This window comes from Poecilia latipinna, unplaced genomic scaffold (genome assembly GCF_001443285.1).
Source record: "Poecilia latipinna isolate Pla-1442-1.1 unplaced genomic scaffold, P_latipinna-1.0 Scaffold1416, whole genome shotgun sequence".
Lineage (NCBI taxonomy): Eukaryota > Metazoa > Chordata > Actinopteri > Cyprinodontiformes > Poeciliidae > Poecilia > Poecilia latipinna.
Genome location: NW_015114032.1, coordinates 161,548 through 172,887, shown reverse-complemented (window position 1 = coordinate 172,887; position 11,340 = coordinate 161,548). Strand labels below are relative to the sequence as shown.

At 38.3% G+C, this 11,340-nt stretch overlaps 1 protein-coding gene across 1 annotated transcript in view; it reads left to right on the top strand.

The window, feature by feature from the left end:
• The first annotated feature begins 155 nt into the window (after positions 1 to 155).
• The window catches only part of ptprna (protein tyrosine phosphatase receptor type Na), an 18,048-nt gene continuing 6,863 nt past the window's right edge, over positions 156 to 11,340 (top strand). The window contains exons 1-20 of the mRNA XM_015056900.1: positions 156 to 273; positions 555 to 672; positions 769 to 916; positions 1,086 to 1,281; positions 3,022 to 3,168; positions 3,295 to 3,420; positions 3,562 to 3,596; positions 3,719 to 3,969; positions 4,100 to 4,186; positions 4,299 to 4,378; positions 4,544 to 4,608; positions 6,837 to 7,046; positions 7,498 to 7,764; positions 7,845 to 7,992; positions 8,186 to 8,259; positions 8,520 to 8,597; positions 8,984 to 9,103; positions 9,292 to 9,458; positions 10,993 to 11,046; positions 11,211 to 11,275. Coding sequence (XP_014912386.1) covers positions 240 to 273; positions 555 to 672; positions 769 to 916; positions 1,086 to 1,281; positions 3,022 to 3,168; positions 3,295 to 3,420; positions 3,562 to 3,596; positions 3,719 to 3,969; positions 4,100 to 4,186; positions 4,299 to 4,378; positions 4,544 to 4,608; positions 6,837 to 7,046; positions 7,498 to 7,764; positions 7,845 to 7,992; positions 8,186 to 8,259; positions 8,520 to 8,597; positions 8,984 to 9,103; positions 9,292 to 9,458; positions 10,993 to 11,046; positions 11,211 to 11,275 — 2,470 coding nt within the window. The 5' untranslated portion in view covers positions 156 to 239. The remainder of the gene's footprint in view (positions 274 to 554; positions 673 to 768; positions 917 to 1,085; positions 1,282 to 3,021; positions 3,169 to 3,294; positions 3,421 to 3,561; positions 3,597 to 3,718; positions 3,970 to 4,099; positions 4,187 to 4,298; positions 4,379 to 4,543; positions 4,609 to 6,836; positions 7,047 to 7,497; positions 7,765 to 7,844; positions 7,993 to 8,185; positions 8,260 to 8,519; positions 8,598 to 8,983; positions 9,104 to 9,291; positions 9,459 to 10,992; positions 11,047 to 11,210; positions 11,276 to 11,340) is intronic.

Here is an 11,340-nt window from a genome sequence, read left to right as displayed (position 1 = left end):
CGCTAAGAGCAAACTAAAGTATTTAAATAAAAAATTAAAAAAATGTTTTTAGACTATAGGAAGAAGCTGAAGTACCCTGAGAGAGCACAAGGAGAGCAAGGCGACTTGCCTTATGTCATAAGGTTTCCTTTTCTGAATGCATAATATGTGTGCGTACTCCAGATGGGTTGTTTGGTCAGTGTCGGAGCTCCAAGCAGGACCAGATCCAGTACCAGGTGACAGTTCTTGTTCTAAAGAGGATGCAGGAAGTCCTCAAACAGCTCATGCTGCAAGGTAAGACAGATCAAAAAAAGCATCAATAGTTGGGGAATATTTAGAAAAGTACAACTGGTAAAAGTCAATTTTATGTTCAGTTAGGAGAGTAGTGTTTCATAAAGTCATCCCCCAATGTTTTTGAATGATGTTAGACATAAAACCTTTCATGATATAAAAAAATAATAAAAATTATATAAATAAACATAGAAATTTTCCGCTGACATGCATCCATTTTTCACACACCCTCCTAAAGCGGATCTTTTATGGTCCTGCTTAATTTTGGTGTGTTGTGTGTGCAGGTCTGTCATGGCAAGATGACATCACCCAGTACATTTTATCAAAAGAACTGAAGAGAGTTCCCCATACCACTGCTCTCTCAAAGCCGATCTCCTCTTCACCCTCTTCTCATTCATCTCAGTGAGCACTTGTACTCAGATGCTTGATGAACAAGCTACAGTCATGCAGAGCAATGCCCATGTAACTTTTTGCCTGTGTTTCTGGACTGTTTAACAGCTCAAAACAGCACATCTCCCACCAACCCAACTCTAAGTCAGGGTCCACATCTTCTGGTAGTAAATATGTGGACTACATGTATGTTGAGCCTCCTCAGTCCCCACTGCGTATGCAAACAGCACCGTTGGACCCATACGCGTATTACCAGGTATATAAGCACGCTTGATATAAACCTGCCGAAGTTGACTGGTTTAATTTGAAGTCATAGTTTCACAGCAGTCAAACATTTAAATCTAAACTCAAGCCAAGATCAATCCTCAATGGAGCTGATTCTAATTATAAGTAATAGTTTTTTTTTTAATCTTGATCAATCACAGCACAGATACCAAGACGATGTGGAGAGATCTCTTCTGAATGGAGGAGGCGGATATGTTCGCCCCTCTTCAAGGTCTCAGGGCAGCCAGAGGGAACAAGAGCGGGACCGGCAGCTACTGCAGGAAGTTCTGTCTCTATACCTGGCGTCTGCGCAGCCGTCTTATCGGCATAGAGGGTCTGCTCCCATACCTCCTGCAGGTAAATCCATATTCATCTTAGTTATTGTTTTATATTATTATCGCTTGGCTAGGTCCGAGAGATCTTGCATTCTTGACTTGGAAATTATGTTCATTGTATTATAAATCATTGATTTTGAAAAAAAAGAAAAAAAGAACATATTCACATAGCTCTAGTCTTGTTAGATATTTTGCAAAATAATATCAAAATATCCATATTATATCCATATGATTGTTGTTCGTACTATATTTAATATTAGTTTTTTTGAGAAGGCACTGTGAATATGTGCTACACGTTTCTGGGAACTTGTAAGTGCAGTCTATAGGTGAGTCATTTCGAACCGAGCAGGTGTGTCGTGTGTGTGCGTGTGGGTGTGTGTGTGTGTGGGGGAGAGAATAACTTTTTTTTTTTTTTTTTTTAGACTGAGTGCAAGCTTAGTAACTGTGCAATCGCTTAGCATCCACTAAAATCTAAACTCATTATGAAGGAACAATCAAATATATGTTTTATATATTAGATGTTAATTGATTTTAGTAACTCAATTTAAAAAGTGAAACACATCACTTAAGTCTTTATTTATTGTAATTATGATAATTTTATGCTTACGGTTAATGGAAATATGACGTTTTAAATCAGAATATCACATCAGAACAATATAAAGAAAAGCTTTTTGATTAAGAAATGTGGGTATAATGAAAAGCATGTTTGAAGATTGTTAATTATAAAACGCAAGGAGCCTCATCAGAATGCATAATCTCACTAATTTATTGAAAATTGCAGTACATTTATATTTTACTTAAGGATTTATTTTGTGATCTTTTAAATCTTCAGTAATAGTTATTTGCTTACTGAAAATGAACTACTGTGATTCCAGCCCTTTCAACATTTTAGGAGAGCAGTACTGTTTTTTTTTTACTTTTTATTATTACTTCTTAGGCCACTTTCATCTGGCATGAATTATTTAGACCTAAAGGAACCTTTTAACTCAAAATGATGAATCTGTTGTGAAGGCACAGGATTAAAAAAACGCTGGGGAAAAAAACAAGTTTTAGATTCAGTCTTTCTGTTTACAACAGCCAATCAGAAACAATATTTTCCTTTTTCTTTAGTTGAATCTGGAAAATTTTAAAGTCAGACAAGAGAGGAGTAAATTAGCACCAATAATTTACAGCACTATAGATTGATTAAATGAATTTAGTACATGCAGATCTTTTACAATTCTCATTTTTCCCTGTTTATTAGATATATGACTTTTAGAAAGTACGCTCACTCAGCTGTATAATTAGATATGGCACGTTTTTCTTTTGTGTTTCAAGTTCCTAGTTAATAGCCCTCTTCCAGTTTTTGTAAGACCAAATATGCAATTTAATGTCAGTCAAACTGTGTTTTGATTGGCATTTCTGTAAATACAAAACACTTAAAAGAATTTGGTTACTGTCAGCACACTGCAAGTGACAGCGTCAAACTAAAAACTTTGAATGGGTGTTTTATGACGCATTTCTTAAGTTCTATTTAAAGAATAACAGCTATTTGTTTTCTAGATGGAACAGCAGAAACATGTTCGTATTAAAATGGTCAGGTATAAAAACTGATCTATAATGAGGGGAAAAGCCTTTAAGCAATTAAAATCTAACAGATCATTACTGTAGGTAACACTGTTGTTGGTGGAATTATGTTATGATTGACTATTCATGCTAAAATATCAAATAAATCACAAATACACACAATTCATTCATGACAACTTTCTGTTTTTATGTGCAGGTTTGCCTTATTATGAAGATTTAGAGATACCAGTGGACTATGTGGAAGACTACACTCTAGAGGAGAGGCTTGGTACTGCAGGAAGACAACCAAACATTCAGAATAAGAAAGCTCCGCAGGAGTCTGCTCCCCTGGTTGCAAATAATGGTGAACAAAAGGGCTTACAATTGCAGATTTTTTTTATTATTTTTTTTTTTGTAGTGTAATACCTCTAAGTAAAATCTAGCACAGTCTGCTTGCTAGCTATGTAAATGCACTGCTCTTCCATGCTAGATGGCTTGCTCCAGAGGATGTCAGGTGTCTTGCAGAAGTACAACATTGATCCCAGGGAACTCAGTCAGGAGCAACTCTACAAGCTGGCTCTCATACTGCAGCTGCTGCAAGGGCAGGACAAGACAGGTACAGCATGAAATATTTACTGTACTTCTCTCGAGTTCTGCTCCTCTTTTAAAATAAAGTAAAAGGTTCATTTTTGGGAGGCAAGCTGTATCGTGTTTTAATGAGTTAGTCTGAAACTGAGCTTTGTCTCTCTAAAAACAGACCCAAATGAGAAGGATCTCATCGCTCTTAAAGAGGTATGTCAACCGTCATATTTAGCTGTTTAGCAGTAATCGGAACATGTTATCATAAACCTTTTACACTGTTCAGCTAGATAGACTATCTGGTCTGATAGACTGGTCTCCTATCGCCTTTTTAGATGCAGTTGTTACAAAAAGAAAGTGTGTCCAAACCAGATAAGGCTGCTCCTGTTCCTGGTCCACGTGATGCTCCTGCTGCCTCCTCTGCTATAGTCCCTGATAAAGCTCTACCTAAGAGTCCCAGCATCCCCACATCTGCCTCCAAGCCTCCACAGGCTGCTCCTGCTGAAGTTGAGAAAAGCTTTAAAGAGCCCTTAGTAGAGGGTATGGAAGGCAAAGAGCAGTATGGGTACATTGTCACCAACCAAAGGTCAGCATTTGGGTTTATATCAATGTACACTTATTATTTATAATCATTTGTAGAACAAAATGGAGAACAGCTAATGCGTTAAACAAGAATACGGTACTTTAACTGGGAACTCTTTTTTTTTTTTCTGCAGTCCCCTTAGTCTGTATGATGGAGTGAAGCTTTTGCAACTTCTGGCTGAAAAAATACACCTGACAACCAGCAGCTTCATCAACATTAGGTAAGGGTGAAACAGAGTCACCATGCCAGAGGGCAACTATGTTACTTTTTCATGAGACTTCAACATGCATGCTGTTTTTTTTTGGGTTGGGGGGGCTGTTGTGCGTCACCAGTGTGGTGGGTCAGGCGCTGACTTTCCGCATCCGCCAGAATGAACACAACATGACGGCTGCAGAGGTGGCTGCCAAAGCCGGTGAGATGCACACATTCTCTCTAACACTTATGATGCATAGCCACACATACACATGGGCATTGTGCGTGGTGGGCACTTTATTCAGTCACATTTGCAGTTTTGTACTTTTCTCCAGTCTTGTTTTTGTTTTGTTTTTTGTTTGAGATGCTTTTTCCACCTCAACAGAATCTGAGAAGAACTTTCTGGAGTCTGAGACTGGCCTGAAAATCATCCAGACTGGTGTAGGAGAGGTAATTCAAACAGATGGTTAAAGAGACTGACAGAAAGTCAAACTACTTTTGACTGTTTGTTATTTTGATTCATCTATTCATTTATTTTTGTGATCACTTTAATTATTTCTAGCTATTAATGCAAAAAAAAAAAAAAAGTAAGGTCTGGCAACCCCTTTGTGTATCCACTTAGACTTTGTACACAAGCTGCATCTTATAACTCGTTTTTGTAAGTGGAGACCCAAGTTTCATTAGAGCGGAAGGTGAAATATAATAACACAATTTAAACCAATTGTCTACCTGATTTGCCTATTGTTGTACAAAATGGTAGGACTGCATCACAGAAAGCAAAAAAAAAGTGTTTATTTTAATGAGCAGGTTAAGAACTTTTCAGTGTCGCTGAGGAAGTGACTTTAAACTTAGGAATTAATAGCCATAGCAACCGTGCCACGATGACTCATACACTGCCACTGTTTGTAGGAAGTAAAAGTCTGTGAAAGGCGAAAGCAGCATCACCCTGTTATTAACAAGAACAACTGTGATTGTGGGGATTGAATTTGGAAAGCATCAGCTCCTTCCTTGAAAAGTATTCCACGTGCATTGTATACCTTAATATACATTAGGTTACATTAAGATACATAAAACATTCAATCTCAAAAATGATCTAAACCAATCTGAAAGCATGGTTTTATCTTCCTTTCTAGAAAGCTTTGCATATTGAAATAAAAAGAAGGCCAAGATTATTTATTCCCTGCATTCAAAATTCATTAAAAATCAGCACAATATTTGACGCAGGTTGCAAATGTAAATAATAACAGATAGAAGACAATTAATCTAATCAAGAATCAAATGTGATAAGAATCAAGCAATAATTAACCACTACGAAGAAAGAAGAGAAAGCGCGAAACAAATGTTTGCAGCAAATCAAAACAAAAATACTTCTAATCCATACACTACTCTTAGTTTGAAAGTGAGACAGTGTGCTTTGCATGAGGTTCGACCTTCTGTTTTAACTCTTTTTGTCAGGTGTCTTTCATGACAGTTAAATCTTAGGACTGAAATTATAATACATATTTTTGATTTAGGAACCTAGTATCAATTTTGATTGCTTAAAGCCATATTATTTAGTTCTCAACTAAACCTTGCTACACAACAAACACCAGCAGTGCATGTATTTTACCTTCAAGGACTGTTTTCCATCCCCCACTACCTTTAAAGCTGTAATGCTGTGAGTCATTTTTTTTTTCTCCTGTGTGTGTGTGTGTGCATAAATCTGCAGCCAGAGCTAGTAAGTCAAGCGACACTTTCAGAAAGCCAGTATTTCACTTGTTGCCATGGCATTTAAACTCCTCCACCTCCCACCCCTTACTCCCAGATCCCAGGTGCTATGGCAACTGTCATACAAGCATCGGTGACCTCAGTATCTGCCATTCACACAATGAGCGTCCTCCACATCTCCTACTTTTTGCATGAAAAATTAATGACAAATTAAGCATTGATGATTTGCAAAACAAGATAAGCTACTTTTCCTGCCATATTATGTATTTCATATTTTAAATCAATTTTTGCTAAAAGTAAAGTTATAAATAAGAAAAGCACTGATAATATTAAGAAAGGCGTTTTTATTCACGTTTTATATGCAACTAATCTATCGAAATTAAGCTCGACCGCAGATTTTCTTAATGCAGATTGCACGTCAAATTAATTTTAAGTCTTTTGCATTACTTTGGAAAATTATGTTTTTTTTCATTGAGATTAATAATTTGTACATAAATGTAAAATCACAGGATTTTAAAACTGTAACTGTTCCTTCTGCCTATGTAGGTTGCATATTACAAACTGTTTTACAAACAGGTGGGATGGCATTGCTTGGATAGCGTTGATGTGCGGAGCGACCCGTGGGATGGTTGGTTGGTCTTTATGGAGACGTCAGCTGTCTTTTTACTAGATTTATAGAGCACAGCACTCTGACCTTTCAGACATCTGTCGGTGAAACTCAACCTCGTTGCTCGATGAGCACACACAGCTGCCTTGTGCTGTTACAGAGAATCAAATCAATTGTGGAAACATTAGGCGACCTTTAAGTCAGAGTCATGACATAGCACAGATTCTGAAGCAGCTTGACAACTGAAGTTCAAGACAAGAAATGCAGTAACACTTATTTGATAATACTAAGTTTTCTTTAAAGTTGTACACTCTAATTTTTGCTACTTCTTTTTCTTTCTTTTTTTTTTCTTTTTTTTTCCCAGAGAACAAATGCACGAGGTCTCCCTCAGGTAATTAGGATCCCTCCAGGATCCAGTGGTACAGTCATCACCCTCGTTTCCATGGCAGTGGTCGGAGGTGTGCTCGTACTGGCAATGGGCATAGCTTGTTTCAGGCACTATGGCCATCAAGTAGCCAATGGTAAACTCGGCTTGGGGCCAGAAGGAGGAGCAGAAACACACTTTGACTACCAGGTGAGACTACAGAGAAAGTGTAAACCTAGCAGGGGTATTTTACAAATTTAAAATAGAGCATAGTAAATTTAGCTTTTATTTTCTTTAACTGTCAGATTTTTTTCAGAATTTTATTCTATATTGCTTAAGACTTGACTCTCTGGTGTAGATAATTTTGAGGACTAGCAACTTTTCTTGTGTTCTATGCTGTGTTTTCTAAAGCACAAATTATGCAGCATTCTATCTAATTCACCAGACTCAGAAGGAGTAGAAATGACCATGAAACCTTCAGAAAAACTGATGAGGACTTTTTTTAAAAAAATGGAAAGACAGTCTCCTCCTTCCTATCGCCTTTGGGAGCAAAATTGAGAAATTGGGGATATCGCTAAAGTTTGACACATATTGTGTAAAGCCTGTACAGCATCGTTAGCTCAATGCATTAAACACACATGCATTTTATCACTTTGTTTAGGAGCTCTGTCGGCAGCACATGGCCTCCAAATCTTCCCTCTGCCGTCAAGATTGTGTTGGAGGGGTGACCAGTGGGATGGCGGGGCCTGCAACAGGAGCCGGAGCCGGCGGTCGGAGGGGCACAGACACGTCCCGTGTCAGCAGCGTGTCGTCCCAGTTCAGCGACGGGCCGCAGCACAGCCCGTCCTCCACTCACAGCTCTACCCCGTCCTGGAGCGAAGAGCCAGCTCAGTCTAATATGGACATCTCCACGGGCCACATGATACTGGTGAGGGGACAACAGAGCACAGAAAGCGTAACGGAAGAGGACGTCCAGGTGTGAATATTGATTTCTCTTGTGTCGGCCAGGCATACATGGAGGATCACCTGCGTAACAAGGACCGGCTGCAGAAGGAGTGGGAGGCTCTGTGCTCCTATCAGGCTGAGCCCTGCTCTGTGTCTGTGGCCCAGGAGGCTTCCAACGTGGACCGAAATCGTCACGCTGAAGCCCTCCCTTGTTAGTCGCCAATCAGTCCTTCTTTCTGTTCATTTCTGACACTGAGTTTGCCCTGCGGAGCGAGTGCTGATGTAAAAAGTGAAAAGAAGCACGAACAATACATATAGGACTGCTTTTTTTCCCCCCTCTTTACTACAAATATTTTAAACACCGGTTGACTGGAGACTCTTTACAAGCAGTGTTTCTTTTACAGATGATCACTCTCGTGTGAAGTTGAAGCAAGAAGTTAACCCCAATAAACAGGATTACATCAACGCCAGTTTTATTGTAAGAAATCACTGATACAATGACCAATATTGCCTATATGATCTCACCAAAAAGTCTGATTTTGTCTTCCACTTATTAAATGTGAAGATTTTATGAGAACCATTATCTAAATTAAGAGAATAAATAATAAAGAAAAGACAAACACTTAACATATACAAATTGAAATGGGAAACCTTGTTTGTGTTTCACAGTTTTCACCCCCTCACCTAATTTTCTTTCCTGTCAACAGAAGATCTGCATGACTCTTGTTTCTCTTTTAGTTTGATCATGACCCTCGCCAACCAGCCTATATTGCCACACAGGGACCTTTGCCCCACACTGTTGCTGATTTCTGGCAGGTCAGTTAGCCTTTTTATCGGTTTTTGTGCTCCCATCCTTTGTTCTTCAAAGAAACTGTGGTGTAGGGTTGGAACAACTTATATAAGACAGTATAATGTACTACAAAATGTAATAAAACTATGGTGCACTTCAAAGGAATTTGTAGTTCTTGAAGAAGAACATTAATGAGAGAAGCAATCAAGTTTCATGTTAACACTAGAGAAATTGTAGGGACAAATGGCTCAGGTGCCAGAATGCATCATTTGTCATTAACTGGACAAATCTGACTAGAAAAATAGATCTCAAGATATGATCGTAACGTTTCAATATGTGGTTCAACAGAAAACGGGACATTTCTCATTTCTTACTTCTCTGTGACAATCAAAGTGGTCTCTTTGAAATGCAGATGGTTTGGGAGAACGGCTGCACAGTGATCGTGATGATGACTGCTCTGGTGGAAGATGGGGAGAAGCAGTGCGAACGATATTGGCCTGATGAAGGTTCTTCTCTCTACCACATCTATGAGGTTTGTTTTCAGCTGCAACCCTTAAGTAGATGATGGGGAATCACAAATAAATGTAAGAGAAAGCGTTACCCTATTTTTGTAACATGAATATCTAGGGTGGTTTTTGCAAAATTACAAGTTTTTGTAAGCAAGACCTTTTAAACCCTTCCCCTGTATTTTTATCCTGCTTTTGTCTTTTTCTCACCCAGGTGAATCTGGTATCGGAGCATATCTGGTGTAAGGACTTCCTGGTGCGCAGCTTCTACTTGAAGAATGTTCAGACGCAGGAGACGAGGACATTGACGCAGTTTCACTTGCTGAGCTGGCCGGGTGACGGCATTCCCACCTCTACAAGACCGCTGCTCGACTTTCGCAGGTACAGAAACTGCACAGTCCACAGGAACAGCTAGTATGTCATATGAACATTACACATAATTCAGTCGTTTCTATAAATAATAAAGGATGCAGTTTGTTGAATGACATTTTTAAGCACTTTTAAAGACTTTCATCGAGTCCATGTTTTTCTTTCTTCTCGTACCTTTCCAACCATTGACCGCTGTAATATGATAAGGCATTCTTGCTTTTTATTTCATACCACATCCATCCCCCCATCAATCACCCCGGTTCCCTGCCCTTCTTTCCCAGTATGCAGGTTGATAGGTTTGTATTTTAACATCTCCCAGTGTCATTTTTGTGGTTTGCAGCTAGTACTCTGGCTCCAGTTGCATAGTCACAAAAATGAGCATTGGCAGGTGTGACTGGCTGCTGCAGGCTTCTCCTTCTCCTCTTGTCCTATCCCCACATCCTCATGTCAAACTTGCAACCTTTATATGCCCTGTCAGTGTGTCTCTCGCCCCAAATCTGGTCCTATAACGAATATTTCCATAATTCTTCTGCTTCCATAAAGTTTATTGTCATTCATTTTAGCAGTAACCACTTGATCCTGTAACTACTTAAGCCTCAATGTTTACAATGCCTTGCAAAAGTTCTTCTACCTATTAGTTTTTTTGGCATTGTGATCATGTGTGAGTCCACCAAAACTGAGAGTAGCCAAAAGCTATAACGTTACTATGGGGGAACTGCTGAGTTCCGCAGCATAGGTCGGCATGGCAACTCTTTGTCTTACACTCCATAAGGGTAGCTTTTATAGAAGAGTGTCCAAAAAAAAAATAAAACATTAAAAATACAGTTTAAGACTTGGCCAAGCCATGTATTGGATAAAGTATCAAATGAGACTAAGAGGTATCTTTTTCAGAATTCTTAATGGTGTTAAAAACAAGGGAAACTCTGTTTCTGACTTTAACAGTTGTTAACCTGTTTTAAAGTGCTATATAAATAAATTTGACATTGACATGACATTAACAGATTTGAGACTGGGGAGAAACTTAGTCTTCCAACAGGACAAAACTCTGAAACATGTAACCAGAGATACAGAAATGGTTTGGGTCAAACTACTTTTATTTGTTAGAATGGCACAGTAAAACTCCAGAGGTAAATCCAACTGATAAACTGTGCCAAGAATTGAAAATTGAATCTTTACAGATGTTCTCTGTTCAGTCTGACTGAACATTGAGTCTCCAAAGTTGCAACAGTGAAAGAAATATGAAAAAGATAAATAAATTCAGCTGCCATCACAGTGAATTGTGGTTTTACAAAATGTTATTAAATGTGTTATTATTAGTGTTGTATCACAAAATGTTCCAGTAAAACTGGAATTGTGACAAAATGTGGGTATGAATACTTTTGCAAGGCACACGTTGTATGCCTTCAATATTTCTAGCATATTGAAAATTGTGCTATGCATTTCTCAATTTAAAAAAAAATCATATTATGAAGTTTGTGATTTATAATCAAGAATTTTTGTTCTTTTTTTCTTTCTTTCTTCACTGTCCATTGGTTGTTCTTTTCAGAAAGGTGAATAAATGCTACCGAGGTCGATCCTGCCCCATAATTGTTCACTGCAGGTAAAAAAAGATACACACACGCATAAATATATATATATATATATATATATATATATATATATATATATATATATATATATATATATATATGCAATATGTGGCAAGAATGTTCTCAGCTTAGGTAAACTTTACTAAATATATGTATTTTGGGGGGTTTTCTGCAGCGATGGGACTAGTAGGGCTGGCACGTACATCCTCATTGACATGGTACTGAATCGCATGGCTAAGGGTGAGTCACTCACACACGCACACACAATTTGGAAAATTTTAAGAACATTTTCAAAGATCCAGTCT